The sequence below is a fragment of the Rhineura floridana genome, chromosome 10 (assembly GCF_030035675.1).
Source record: "Rhineura floridana isolate rRhiFlo1 chromosome 10, rRhiFlo1.hap2, whole genome shotgun sequence".
Lineage (NCBI taxonomy): Eukaryota > Metazoa > Chordata > Lepidosauria > Squamata > Rhineuridae > Rhineura > Rhineura floridana.
Window position 1 is genome coordinate 79,738,937 of NC_084489.1, and position 14,972 is coordinate 79,753,908.

The following is a 14,972-nucleotide window of genomic DNA, read 5'->3' on the forward strand; positions in this document are numbered from 1 at the left end:
CTGCACTGTGCAGAGGGCCCCTCCAACTCAACCGCTGTATGATTGTAAAGTGGTCCAGCAGGAAAAAGATATATAGAAGATATAAAGCTCAATATATTTTAAAAAGCTCTTCCAGTGTAAGGGGGGCGGAGATAACGTTATCAGGTGCGTTAATTTGGAGAACGTGTATGCAGTTATTGCACCGTCAAGGCACAGAAAGCAAAAAAATCATCGGAGGTACCAGCAGTTCTTCGCCAGCCCCGACGTAGCTACCCACTGATAAAAGTGAAGAAAAGCTCGACAATTGGCCCATCACGCATGCACAGGCTGTTCTTGTCCAACGAAAGACTTTTCTGTCGTCATCTGCCAATCACCGAAGAAACAACCCCCGTGACTCCATCCCCTTCCATTCTTTTCCTCCCGCTTCAGATTTGGCCAATAGCAACAACACTCTCGGCGCGAAGCCGCCCCCAATTGAGCATCGATGCATCCAACCAGCGCCGGTTCTGCTGCCGGGTAGGGAGGGGTGGAGGAAAGAAAGGGAGCGAGTCAAACAAGTTGGGGGGGGCAATCCTCCGGGAGGAATGACGCTGCGAAACCTCCAGCGCTTGCATGTCTGCCAGCCCAACGGCGCAAAGGTCCCGTCCCAGCTCCATGACGTAAACACGCACGGCGTATTACGTAGGCGAGAGAATGAAGGAGGGAAATTGCGCGCGCGCGAGTTAGCGGGCGAGGAGAAGGAGAGCGATGACGACTGTCACGTGAACGAGGCGGGCGCCGTCGCATCGCCGAGCCTCTCAGATCAGTCAGCAAGTCCCGCGCCGGTTCGCCTCTGCCCTGCGCGTCGCGCTCTGCCTCCCCCTGCCGTCTCTACCTGTCCCGAGTCGGCCCCACCTCAGGCCAGGCCGCCGGCCCCGGTCATCGCTACCGACGCCCTCCTGATCCTGCACCAGCAGTGCCTCCCGTTCTCTTTCTTGCTGCCCCCGCGGCCGGAGCCCTTCATGTGGTTCGGGGCCCGGCGGGGACAAGATGCCGCCGTCCAAGTCCCGTAAGATTGCCATCCTGGGCTACAGGAGCGTCGGTGAGTCAGCCCCTGAGGCAGGGAAGGAAACGGTGAGGGGCGGGCTCCGTCCTCCCCCCCCCCGAGGTTGGCGACGGCCGAGGCGCCTCTCCCAAACCTAAGCCTCCACCCCGCCGCCCGCTCTTCCCCTCCCGAGCGCGCCGGGCCTCCGCCTTCTCCTCGGCCCAAAGAAGGCAGGGCGGGCGGGCGTGTGCCTTCTGCCGCGTGGGCTGGCCAGGCCGAGGTTGGCCCTCGGCGACCCGGAACTCTGCGCGAAAGGTAGCCGGCGCTTGAAGCCGGTCGCAGGTGAGAGGAGGAGGAGAAGGACCGCCTTGGGCCTGTCAGCCGTTTTCCGGGAGGGAAGTGGCCGGGAGCCCCTGCCTGCTTTCGGGATGGGGAAGGCTCTTGTGTATATGTGCGTGCCCTTCTCCTTCTCCCGCACTTAGCCTCGTTGAACTCCTTTCGGCTTGTCGACCCAGTGCCAAGGCAGCTTCCATGCAACTCCCGGGGCCATTTTCACACGAGAGGTTTCAAACGCCCCTTTTGCATTTCCCGCGTCTGCAGAGCCTGCTTAAAACTATTCCTCGTTTTGGCCCGCAGAAACACTTGTTCCCGCTCCAGGCTAGCATAGCATCCTTTTTCGTGAAAAGCCTTTTCACGGGTAATGGATGGTTTCCAGGGCACTTTTGAGTTGCCCTGTCCCGTTCCTTTCGCCTAGCGTATCACATTCCCAAGATCACACATCTCTCTTTTTTTGTTTGTGTTAATGACTTTGTAGCTGCCGTCACTATGAATGACAGTCTCTTGTTGTTGCCCATATATACTTGCGCTTGAAATGGAGAGTGTTTACTTTCAGCAACCCACCACATCAAGAAAACCAGACTCTTGTGCCCCTCCCCAATAAGCAGTATCAAGTTGGTTGAAATGAACTGCACTTTCAGTTTTTCATTATCTGAGTCTGATGACTCTGGTTGCAGGGTTAGCATGTGTTAACTAATTTGAGTATTGCTTCCTCAAATTGCACTGTCATTTATTTACTGATTTTTATTTCTTCTTCTCTGCCTAATATGGAGTAGAAAATATTCTACAGCAGCCAACGTTAATCTGGTGATCGCCAGATGTTTTGGACTACAGCGCATCATCTCTGCCATTGGTCATGCTTGCTTGGGATGATGGGACTTGTAGTCCAAAACAGATGAAGGGGGCAGCAGATTAGGGAATGCTGGCCTAGTGTGCTCATCTGGAGAACAGAATGAAACTGTTCCCAGTTATTTATGTTCTCAGGCATGGGATTTAAGGTTTCATAATGATTAGATCATAAATAGGTGAAAGGCTTTGCATTAGTTCAGACAGCCTGTTATATAGCCTTGTTAATACAAGAGATTTCCAGAAATAGGCTTTTGAGTAAATGGTGTATCTTAACAGTTGTGCAAACTGAAATTAGTAATTTAGGCAAACTAAAGTTAGTAATTTATTACAGATTTATTGCAATGTGTTGGGTACTGTGCAGAAAGAGAAGTGATACATTATTAAAACCATTGCCCAGTTTTCTTGATCTAAATCGCTTCTCTTGAGCATACACTATGGGTCAGCTTACCTTCTACACCAAAGGACTTCTGTGGGATTTAAAATTAATTTAAGCAAAATTCCCTGGACTATCAGCAGTAGTTTGAAACTAATCACAGAAGCCCGATTTCTACATCTAAAATACATTGATTTCAAATAGCTTTTCGTACATCATTTTACTTTATTGCTTAACATATTTTAGATTAGGGAGTCTCAAGATTTGTCATCTTGAGCCTCCGTAAATCAAATTAATGACTGTTCAAGTCTTTCAGAATGTAAGGTTAGAAAATAATTCAGTTGGAGCAATAAAATCATAATGTAATTGGGTCTCTGAAATAAGCTTCCTTCCCTAGCAGCTGCCTCCTTAGGCCCAAATTAACTTTTAAGGATTAGACAAACTTCTCTTACTCTGCTTGCTTGAACATTTAGCAGTGTGTCTGGTTTCTGACTGTTTCCTGTGGGTGTAATGACAAGACAGGTAAACATATAGTAAAGGGAGTGACTGTGTGTGTTTTTTTTTCCCTGTTGGCTACTGTACAGCAAGTGGAGCAGCATATTAAATAGTATGGTTTGCTTGCATTAGAAAGCCTAATGGACACTTGGTTTTTCTCAGATAAATGGGGTCACTTTCAAAATACATTTAAGGGCAAAGAGCGTAGAACCACTTAATTCTAATAGGGCTGGCAAAAGCTATGTTAGGGACTCATCACATTGTCTTTTATGGTGTACACCTTCATATCAAACTGGTAATGACATGGGTATTTGCACATATGTATCATTGTACAAATAACATTTATCTGGGAGCTCTCATTGGCTACAGTTTTCCATGGAGTGCACACTTGGCAGCAAATCTGAGTTTGCCTCCATGTGATACGTGGAATAACCCTATGAGTGTTTAATAAAGGTCTTGTTGGATGGATAAACTAGCTGTGCTTGCCTGAGACATGTAGCAAATGTTTTTGGATGTCCATCCACTGACATCCATCCACCTACTAATATTTACATTTGACGAAGCAGCATTGTCATTGGTGCCTGTCCCAACCATTTAAAGCTAGAACTGAACCCCGTCTTAATGCTGTGCTCTCTGTTTTCTCTTCTCTGCCCTTAAGGGCCTGAAGACCTTTAAACACTGAAATGATGGCATTCTTCAGATATTTTGTTCTGTTGTAAACAAGAGCAATGATAAAGAGCAAGGTGGGTTGAAGAGTAGCCTCAAAGTCCAGCCATATAAACAGACTGAACAGCAGTATCCACAACATAAGCCAGCTGAGTGTTAAATCATAGCATGTTGTCTAAAGCATGTTTTTTCCAGCACGAGTAAGGAGTCCAAAGTTATGGTGCTGTTCATGTTCACTTTCATAATATACTTTCTAGGTGCGTAATCTGTATTACGTGTATTATATAAAGTAGAGAAGAGAGATGCTTAATTAGACAGGTTACTTAATTTGCTTTTAATCCATAATCATAAAAGCATACATGTTGCATGCATTTGGTTGCAATCTGTTTCCATGCAAGTGAGTTAGAATCTTATAATAGTGCATTTTCATTTCTTTTAATGACTGCCAGAATGTTTGTACATGTGATGCTCAAAAAATAGGTTGGTTTATGGGGATTGTTGTTGTGAGTTGATGGGAAGAGCATGTAAGCAGATATATACTAAGGTCAGGCTTTCATGACTGCCCAGTTAAGGAGGCATTTTTAGTGATGTTCAGTGAAGCAAGCACACTTGGACCCTGACAAAAAATACAATAGGTTTAGCTAAAATTAGATCTTTGCTTTGAGGTGGGATATTTAAAATGGTATGTTCTATCCAGAGCTTTTACTCCTTGTTCAAATAGCTAACAAGTACAACTGTATAAAGTTCTTGCCTGTTGTACCATTCATCTATGAGAAGAATGGATGTTGAGTTAGTGTCATAGAATTGGTTACCATAGCAATTCCTTCTCCCATCCGTCCCTTCATTCTAGTGAGAATGAAGAGAGAATTCAGGCAGTGCAGTGGAGCAAAGCAGATATAAGATTGACATGCTTGTGCTGTACTGTGGAATTAACAGTCACTTTTGGTTTCAAAACCCTTTGAATGCTTTCTCAATGGAAAAATGCATACCTCAACGGTTTTTACATGCTTGGATCAAGTTCTGGTTGTTGTCATTCTATTTCTCCCCACCCACTCCCGCACAAAGTTTATAGAGGTCTGAATGGAAGAACCGAAATGTAGCTTGTTCATACAAAAGTTGGCCACGGTAACAATAAGCGTTAGTCCAAAACTGAACACAAGAATTTGTCCTGCATGTTTGGGCTTTACGAGCTGGTGTGGCAGAGAGCGTTCAGGGAATGTAAGATAGTTTCTTCATGCAAACATCAAGCTAGAGAAGAGTATAAGTCGCAAAGAAGCTTCAATGCTGAGGAAAGCAGTACCTGGTTAACAAAGTAGGCTAGGAAAGCAAAGATATACCTTTTAGTTCATTAAAGCACATTGATGGCCTGAAAATAGTGATCTTGCCGTATATGTTTGCTTATTGAGATGTGTTCTGCTTAGTGATCTGAAAATGGTCCACAGAACTTTCTGAAGGAGGCATACTCCTGTTGAAACCTTCATACAGTGACATTCATAGGAAGCTGCTTTATACAGATTCTGTCTGTCGGTGCATCTAGCTCAGTACACTGACTGGCAGGGGCTCAGCAGCATTTCAAACAGGAAGTTCCTTCTATAATTTAAAGAGTTAAGATGAGCTGAGGGTCTTCCGGCACTCATCATTTCATTTGGGGAGAGGCAGAAGCAGAATGGCTTTATGGAGGATCCATATCTTCAGGTCTCCTTGAATGTCTGAGCTCCTCTGTCAACCCTGATACACTGACCTTGAGGCATTAGTGCTAGGATCTTATTAAGGCTGGTTTATGTTAGTGTAGTATTTAGTGTTTATTTCCTTAATCATTTTAGATGTGTGGAAGCACTCAGAAGCAAGTGGGTGGGGAGAAGAGGGAGAGAAATGGTCACTTAATGCACAAGTACATTCTGCACTTTAAAGTTCCCAAATCTTTAATCATGTAACTGAAACAGTTGCTAAAATGCAGCTTTATACAATACTTTGGCCATTTGTGAGTGGTGATTGGTTTTACATTGTGTTCCTATTTGCTGGGTCCAGATCTTGCTCTTAAGCAGGATAGTTGCTCCTGAACAGTAGTCTGAAATTGCCGTCTTTAATTAAAAGCTTCATTTTATGCCTGCCTGTGTAGTGGCAAACCTTACTGCAGTGAACTTGTTAGTGGTAGCAGTAAACACTAGAGGCAGCATGTTTGACTGTAATATCAAGCCACTGGAAAGGTTCTTTAAGGACACTGTGCTAGAATTAACTCCTGAGTTACCTGCTTTGCATTTATTAGTTTTTCTATTCTCACACTTCACTGATACCTAAATCAGTCCAGCTGCTACCATATTTACAAAGGATACCTTGTTCAAACAGAAACTAAATTCTAAACTTGCTGTATCCATATAAATACTGGTTTCTTTAAGCATACTACATAATCTGCAAATATAGACCCTGAGGTAATTGAATCTTGGATGTCTTTGCTGTGGAAACCTCAAATATACAATGAAGCTATTTGACACTGTCAAAGTCAGCTTAGTTCTGACCTTCCAGTTTGGTGTATTTGAATAATATGCATTGCCTTTCTAAGGTTTCTAGTCACTTATTTTTTGTACCTTTGCAGTAAACAATTACAAGAAAAGAATTGTTTATTCAGAGCTACTGTAAGCACTTGCAGATTTAATCTTTTTCATAATATAACTTTGTATGGCTGTTAATGCTTAACCTCGGCTGATGAATATATTGCATCTTGCCTGAAAATGCAATTTGTTGCATCCCATGTAAGGCAAAACATGGCTGTTCTGGAGATGATAAAGCAAGTTATGCAACTCTGAGCTTAACATTCTGCTAGTATTCAAAATGAGCAAAGAAGCTCCCACCTTACAACCTGTTTTCAGATTCTTCGTTTGGGGAGCACATTAAGGGGGTTATGCATGTATTTGCATTGATACCTCCTGCCGAAGGAAAGTGTGTTTATATTTTTCAGACATTCCTCATATTCTTGACATTTCTCTTTTAGCCCCTGTTTTGCTGTGCTATTGCTGCCCTTTGAGTTACATGCAATGTGTCTTCAGAAGAAGAACCAGGACAAAAATCTAAGCTTTTGTTGGCAGACTGATGATAGAAGACCAGTGTACTTCCTTCTTAACTTTGTAGTGGATTTTAACTGACAGAAGGAGGCTTGCTGGAAGCAAAACTGTCTTAGGTTATAAATATCTGGGGAATTATGAATAATCTTGTTATCTTGTCCGGTGTAGTGACTCTTTAAGTTGAAGAGCAGTTGTTTTGGAAATATGAATGGAGAAGTTGTGGGGGAAAACTACTTTATAAGAAAACATTTGGACTGTGAAGAGTATTGGTAAGGGTGAATGGTTAATTACTTGTAGGGTGTCTTTCACAAAATAGTTTCTGATGAGATTGGATGATAGTACTAGAAATGGCCACAATAACAACTAAGTGTGACATATTCCATGCATATTTTCAATATTTCCATTGTATATGATATGTAATAATTTAACACTGGATGTGCACTTTGCCATTTGCACAGGGCATTGGTGGGGAATCTTCAATTAGGCATGAGCCTAATTAAGCCTGGCAGGGGTTCTAATTAGGTCCTGAGACTTTTTTCAAAATCCATGCCTGCCTGCCCCACGTCACAAGTGATGCCAGGTGTGAGGCAAGTAAAGACATGGCTGTGAATGAACAGGCTGGAGCTTAAAGGGCACTCCTGGTTGTTCCTTGACAGCAAGCCCCACTGGGATAGTCTTCATTGCAGGTAATAGGGCTCACTCTTGGTGTTGATCAGCTGATTGGCACTTACAGTGAGCCCCTATGAAGGCACACTGTGCCAATCAGCTGATCAACACTGAGAGGAAGCCCCTTTGAAGTTGTAATCTGCCATCCTAATGATGTTGGGGATTGACAGGTGGGCAGCTCTGCCCACCTGTCAAAGTACATCTGTAGAGGAGGTAAGGATCTGGCCTCCTGGCCAGATCCAAGTCCCACCCCTGGCATAAGCTGCCTGCTCTGCTGTTGCTGCCACCTGTCTTACCATAGTATTGAAGGTGCCTGTCCCTCCTCTTTTATTCTGGTGAGGGCAGATGGGATAGCTTTGTGTTTCTGGCTGCCGCAGAGGTGCATTTAAAAAAACGTTATTAACAAATAATGAGACACTAAAAAATGTAAGCATTTTAAAGGCACCTCAGGTGACTTCTTGAACTTCACCTCTGTGTACTTTAGTAATTCAACAGTTATTTATAATTTTTCAGTCATTTTTGTTGGAGAGAGATAATAGGAAAGGGCTGTTTAGGACCAGTGAGAACCTAGACAATTATAGACCACTAAGCAATAACATCAGGATTGTTAGTGCTTTGAAATAGATTTTGAAACAAATGACTGAAGTTTAGAAATATCCCACCTGGACTGTCCATCAGTGCCAATGAGAGAGGGCACAATGGAGCCAAAGTTCTTCTCATATTTTCTTCCTCATGTCTATACTTCCTGCTGCAGGGGGAAAAGATGATCTCTGGGAGAAAGAAGGGCCATGAGAAAATTAGACCCTCAAGGAAAAGTAAAGAAGAAAAACACCCACAGGGCACCTTCTCCCTCCCTTCTTGTTTCTGCTGCAGCCACAGAAAAACGCTTCAAGTAGAGGCAATATAAGTCCACCAGCGTCTTGAGTCAGAACAGAGATTCAAATATTTGCTTAATAGTAAGGAATGCAAGTACTTCTGCTTACAACTCCAAAAGGTTAAGGACAAACATCTGGGCTCTGTTGCTCTCCTCTTTCCACCACTCCACTTCTGTCAGGTTTTAAAATAAAAATAGTAAGTGTGGAAAGTAACTTGACCAGTTACGTGAACCCTCCTAGACTTCCCTAAATGTTCTAAAGGGTGAGTTGCTGTATATGGAATTAAAAGATCTTTTGGGGGCTGTTACAGTTTTGATTCACAGATGGTAGCTTAAGATGAAGACAAGCCATGCCAACAGTCTTGGTGCAGGCAGACGTTTTAAACTTACAGATAATAGTGTTCTCTCCCTCTTCCCACTTGAAATTGAAAGTAGTATTGTGCTTCATCCTGTCTGACTGCAATTTTATAATATATTCCAGTGCCATTTGGTCAGCCCTTAACTATAGCCAAGCATGTTGCTTGCCTGCCCACACTTTGTTGGCAAGGAGCCCAGAAGCTTGAATGTTGCATAACTGGCATCTTCTTTAACGATGATCTTTGTTTTATTGCTGATTTGGTTTGCTTGTGTTGAATAAGGTAGTTTCAACTTGTATTATTACAGATTATAAATCATTATTCCCATTTCTGCTCTAGCTTTTTTGAAGGGCTGCACAGTTACACTAGGATGATTGGCAGAATGTTTTGATCTCAGATTTTTGCTTTCCCCACTACACCATCCATTGAATGTTGCCCCTGATCTTGCAGTATTTTGATTTCTGCATGTTTGCTTACAATTGTGTACTTAATAAATACTATAACACCCTGTGAATTGGTGTTATAGTTCAATTGGATTCAGTTCAAAAGGGAAAAGCCACATCTGAAAATGTTTTATAATTTATATGTGTTACGGTATCTATCAAACAGAATATTTCTGCCAAACTGATACCTGAAATTGGTATACAAAGTTTTCTGTGTTTCTGTGCACATATTGAAGTTGTAGTTAGGAACATAGGACGCTGCCTTACACTGAGTCAGATCCTTGGCCCGTGAGCTCGGTACTGTCTACAGTGTCAGTTGCTCTGCAGGATTTCAGGCAGGAATCTGTCCCATTCATACCTGGAGATGCCAGGGATTGAACATGGGACCTTCTGCATGCAAGGCACTACTCTACCACTGAGCTGTGGCCCTTCTGTTGTAACAGAAATGCAGATTTGGAATTACCAGACTGGTGAGAAAGTAGGTAGTTGGAGCAGGGGGATGTGGGGTGAAAGTGATATGTATGAATACCTGTCACTCTCCCCTTCCCTTCAGTGAAAAAGGGAAGTCCCTCAACTTCACACACAAAAGAGGAAGGATTGGGCTTAGACATAATTCAGTTGGTCTCCCTCCCCCACTAAACAAATAGAAGGGGAGAGAGAAGAGTGTCCCTTCCCATCTTTTTGTTCTGTGTGCTATCTTTTGCCAGCTCCCACCTACAGTCACGGTATTGGCAATGTTCTAAGCAGTGGCTAAACATCTAGGACCAAACTGAAACTGTTCAAACCTCCTCATTTTTGCTACTGCCAGGAAGTGTAGTGCTGCTACATTTATAGTATTAATATTTTTGTTGTTGATTTCTGTTACATTTGCTATTATGTTGCTGTTTTTATTATTATTTATTTTAGATATCTGAGAAAACAGCTCTCATGCTTTGATTATTTTTTACTTCTGTGAACTTGTATAGTTTTATTAACCTCAGTTCACTCAACTAGAATAGCTATGCCTTAACTGTGTGGTGTACTGGTTAAGGTGTTGGACTACAGCCTGGGAGACTAGGGTTCAAATCCCCACATAGCCATGAAGCTCACTGAGTAACCTTGCGCCAGTCACTGCCTCTCAGCCTCATGAAAACCCTATTCATAGGGTCACCATAAGTCGGAATTGACTTGAAGGCAGTACACTTAACTTTTTAGCTATTAAGAAATCTTGAGTATAGAATCTTGCTTTGCATATTTTAAACATATATATACCATGGGGATTTTATTAAGTGACTATGAAGGTCATTAGTTTGATTTCTAATTCAGGTGAGTTATTTGCAAGCATGGCATGGAGTTCAAAAAGCATAGACCCAGGCCCGAGGTATCTACCTTGCCTTGTGATCTTTGCAGTAGGATTATGTTGCCTACTGTTGGCTAACATATCAAACAGGTGCAGCAGCTATTTCATGTAGACAGGGTTCACTGCAGTGCAGAAAAAGGCACATCAGTATCTCAAAGAGAAGCCATTTTCCCAAGGGCCTAAAAGCATGACAGGCTTCTTATGTTTTGCCTAGTACTGATGGCACAGTGCTTCATGTTGCAGGATTTTGATATCTGTAAATAACTAGCTGGGTTGTGCAACAGAAAGTGAAACTTGCAGGTGAGGAACATTTTTGGCCCAGTGTTCCAGATCTTCATCTCTCGCTGCTCCCCCCATGGGGCAACTTTGGCACGCACCTGTCAATTGCCTGATGTTGTAATGATGTCAGGGGTGTGACCCTGCCCAGATGTCAAAATTGGCCCATGGGGGGGAGATGGTATGGTATTGGTGAGCTAGTTGCCAGGGCATAATTGAACACCATAAGGTGAACAGTTGTTTTTTGTTGTCATTAAATGGTTTTGTTTGCTGCCGTGGGTTCCTTCCGGAGAAAGGGTGGGATATAAATTCAATAAATGATAATAAACTCCAGGAACAGAATTTGTTACAGAGAGTCACTGTCTCCCACCTTCCTTGTGAGGTAGGACAGACTGGAAAGCACCCTTTGTGTACACATGGAAATGGCTTCCACCATCCATGTTATATGACCTTAGTCTGAACACATGGGAATTCAGGCTTGCAGTATCTTTAAGAGGGAGAGCCAGACCTGAATTAATAACTTTCCAGGATCCAAGTAGCATTGAAGCAGCCAACTCATGAGGGAGGCTGTGTAAAGTAAACCTCTTTAATCAACTCCAGACTTCTAATCCAAGATGTTTATTAAATGTTGCAATAAAAAAGAGTAAGAGTTATCAGAAACTGCATAAAAATGAAATAGTAATTTTCTAACTAATCATTCTTCTGATACAGTCTCTCCATCTCCTAATCTCTTTTCTTTTTGTTTTCTGTATTGTAGATTGTAAGCCTGAGGGCAGAGACTGTCTCATCATTGACATTTGTAGGCCACTCTGGAAGCCTTTTTCAGCTGAAGAGTGGGATAAAAATGCATTATATAAATACATTTGTTTAGTGACTAATATAAAGTAGTAGCATCCTTGTTACCTGCAAGGGGATCCAGAGGTTCTTTTCAGGCTGATATGAACTGTTAGAGTTCCCTCAAGCAGTGGAGACAAATATACTCATACCGCTCTATTAATTATATTGTGTGCCAGGAGGGTGATAGATCAGGGTGGGGGAAGACATTCAGTCAAAAGAGTCAACAAGGGTGTGGGATGCTGGCATGTAGGCTGAATCTCTCAAGAAATTTGTGCTTAGCGCTTGCCATTCATGGAAATGTGGCGAGGGAAAGTGTCAGTTGGAAAGGATCTCCTTCTAATTCAGGGTGAGGGAAACATCATTGTGTGCATTGCCTGTGTGTGTCACTTGCTTTCCCCTTGTGGAAAAAGTGGTTGTTTTGCAGACATAATACTCTTAAAGAGATAAGCGTTGAATCATTGGCTTTTGTCACAGTTAAGTGGGGAAAATGCATCTTCACCTTACATGTAAGTCATTTTGGTATCACGTGGAACAAATGTAAGGGTGTCCATATCTCTGCTGTATGTCAGGCATGTGTATCATCCTACCTACTCCTTTAGCTCCTTCTTGTTTTTTCATTTAGATATTAGGTGCTGGAATGGGTCATCAGGAAAGGGGCGAAGCTCAGGGTAGAGCACATACTTTGTGTGCCCTCCAGATGTTGTTGGAATATAACTTCGCTCTGCACAGTCAACACAGTCAATGGACAGGGATGATGGGAGTTGTAGTGCAAAGCATCTGGAGGGCATCAGGCTGAGGAAGGCTGATAAAGGCAGTACTGAGCTAAGATGGATCACTGATCTGACTTGGCATAAGGCAGCTTCCTGTGCTCCAGTTGGCTCTGAACTTTAACTATGATTAGCGTTACAGCGCGGTAAAACTTGAACGTGGGTAGCATGGATAGGTAGCCCCTTTGCACTTCTGAAACTCTAAATACAAATGTGAGGTGTTTGTAGTTCAGTGCCTACAAAGCTGTTGGTATTGTATACTATGGACATGGTCACTCTGTATTGTCTGCAGGTATTCCATCAGTGATAATGATGCTGTCCACAGGAGGGTTGCTGTCCACTGTTTGGAATGTCCTTGGCCTAAATATCAAATATATTGTATGGATCTCTATGAAATAGTTGAAGAGGCAGGAGAGTTCTTGTTCAGCAAATTCAGGATTTTCCTGTGAAAAAGAGAGGGCATCCATTAAAAAATATAGTGGCAGTGAGTGCAACAGGGAAATACAGTAGCTTGCCTTACTGACACAAAGGAAGCTTCTGTTTTAAACAGATTGACGCCTTCAGAAATCAAGACTGAAAGTGGAAAGATGCTTGAGCAACTCTTCTAATCCTCTAGCAACTTCTCTCTTCCCACCCACCCCCCAAAAAGTATTTTCCATAACTCTTGTGAAAATATGCATTGTGTGTATACGTGAGGCAGTGCTGTACATTTTAATGAATATTAGTCTTTCTGCTGTTTTACAACAGAAATGACACCATGGACGAATGGAGTGTATCTGCCTACTTCCTTAGGTTTTAAGGGAACTGAGATGTTAGTAGGAACCACAATTAATGGGTATAGCTAATAAACCAAGCCAAAAGGTGTAAACTCCAGCAGAGGAAAATTTCATAAACAGTTTGATATGACATGAGGGCTTGCTGTTCAAAGGGAGAAAAATGTCTTCATCAACTTAGTGAAGTAGTTTTCAGGCCTTATTAAAATTCCCAGATGCAAAATAAGGAGGGGAAATAAATCTCTCTCTCTCTCTCTCTCTCTCTCTCTCACTCTCTCTCTCACTCTCTCACTCTCTCTCTCACTCTCTCACTCACTCTCTCTCTCTCACTCACTCACTCTCACTCACTCACTCTCTCTCTCTCACTCACTCTCTCACTCTCACTCACTCACTCACACAGAGAGAGAGGCTCACCTATATAACTTTTCCCATGTGTGCGCGTTGTTTTTAAATGCAAAACCTCCGTGTCTGGTGACAGAAAGTTATGAACACAAAGTGTATAGCACTTTTAACATTAGCCGTGCTTTCTTCACAGGGAAATCATCATTGACTATTCAGTTTGTGGAAGGCCAGTTTGTTGATTCGTATGATCCTACCATAGAGAACAGTAAGTAACTCTATAAACTATTTCTCTAAGCATGCAAGAAGAGCTCTTTTCCAACTAAATCATGTTTTTTCCACACTTGTTCTTGAAAGAGCTTAAAGTAACTTACATTTCGTTTCCTCCAAAACTTTTTTGAAGGTCATTTTAATCTGAAGTTGAATTTTTAAGAGTGACAGAAATTCCTGAAGTGCATATGCTGTAATGTTCAGAGTAGAATAGTTAGGGCTGTAAACTAGGCAATATTTTTAGATGCTTGCATATATTATTATGGCTTGTATTTGGAAATTGCATATTCAGAGGAATAATAGAAACAAGACCCCTCTGCATTATAGGAAAGACCCTGCAACTTTTTGGGAAATGTGACCAATGAGCTTGGAATTCTGTAGTGTAGCAAATGTCAGTTGGATGTGAGAGTGATATAATGCTTAGCCTTTAAGACTACTCTTTCCACTTCTGTTTTGTAGAAATTGTATATTTGTGTATTTGTTTTGAGAGAGAAAAGAAGTTTAGCAGCCTAAATTTAAAGCTTTAATTGTTGACTACTTAAGAAAGGTGAGCTCAGTTTGAGCTATGTTGATAAGCTCTATATTGGACCTTGTCACCTCCTTTATACTTAGGTCTGTTCCAGAATGGTCCTACTCCTATTGGCATCGCATCTTTATTTATTTAATCTAGTTTGAAAATTTGTAAACAACTTGCTCGAAAAAGAGTTCTCCAAGCGCTGGAATCTGGCTAGATACCTTCCCCAGGCCTGCCAGTGATAGAATCGAGCACCTTCTGCATACAAAGCATTTGCCCTACCCACCAACCTACTATCCCATTACTGTGGCTTAACACTTCAGCAGTAAAGGGTTAACATTTGTTACTATTGTATATTTTCCTTTTTATTTGAGGTCCTCAGTTTGTATCCAGTCCATGTTGATCATAAAAAGGCTAGTGGCATCTTCAGCATTCTATTTTGATTGGCATTGAGGAGTGCAATATGTTGTGTTGAGCCAGGTAAAAATGGGGAGAAGTTCACAAATTAGTCTATTAATCAATTTAAATTGTGCATGGGCAAAAACATTTCTTCAGCAAGAGGCACACTTACTTTGGTTTTAGATGATGGACACATGCATTGTAGCAGGCATCAATCAGCTTAAAAGAGGAATCCTGTGTGTAAGAGAAGTGAGAATGCCTCTTGTAGCACGGCTTTAATCTGTTTTTAAAAGCATCTCTGTCAGATGTATAACCTTTATATTAATTTAAACATTTTT

The 14,972-nt window shown here is 42.2% G+C and overlaps 1 protein-coding gene across 1 annotated transcript in view; it reads left to right on the plus strand.

The window, feature by feature from the left end:
- The first annotated feature begins 692 nt into the window (after positions 1-692).
- RHEB (Ras homolog, mTORC1 binding) overlaps positions 693-14,972 on the plus strand; it is a 28,916-nt gene continuing 14,636 nt past the window's right edge. Inside the window, exons 1-2 of the mRNA XM_061586935.1 lie at positions 693-1,060; positions 13,648-13,719. Coding sequence (XP_061442919.1) covers positions 1,009-1,060; positions 13,648-13,719 — 124 coding nt within the window. The 5' untranslated portion in view covers positions 693-1,008. The remainder of the gene's footprint in view (positions 1,061-13,647; positions 13,720-14,972) is intronic.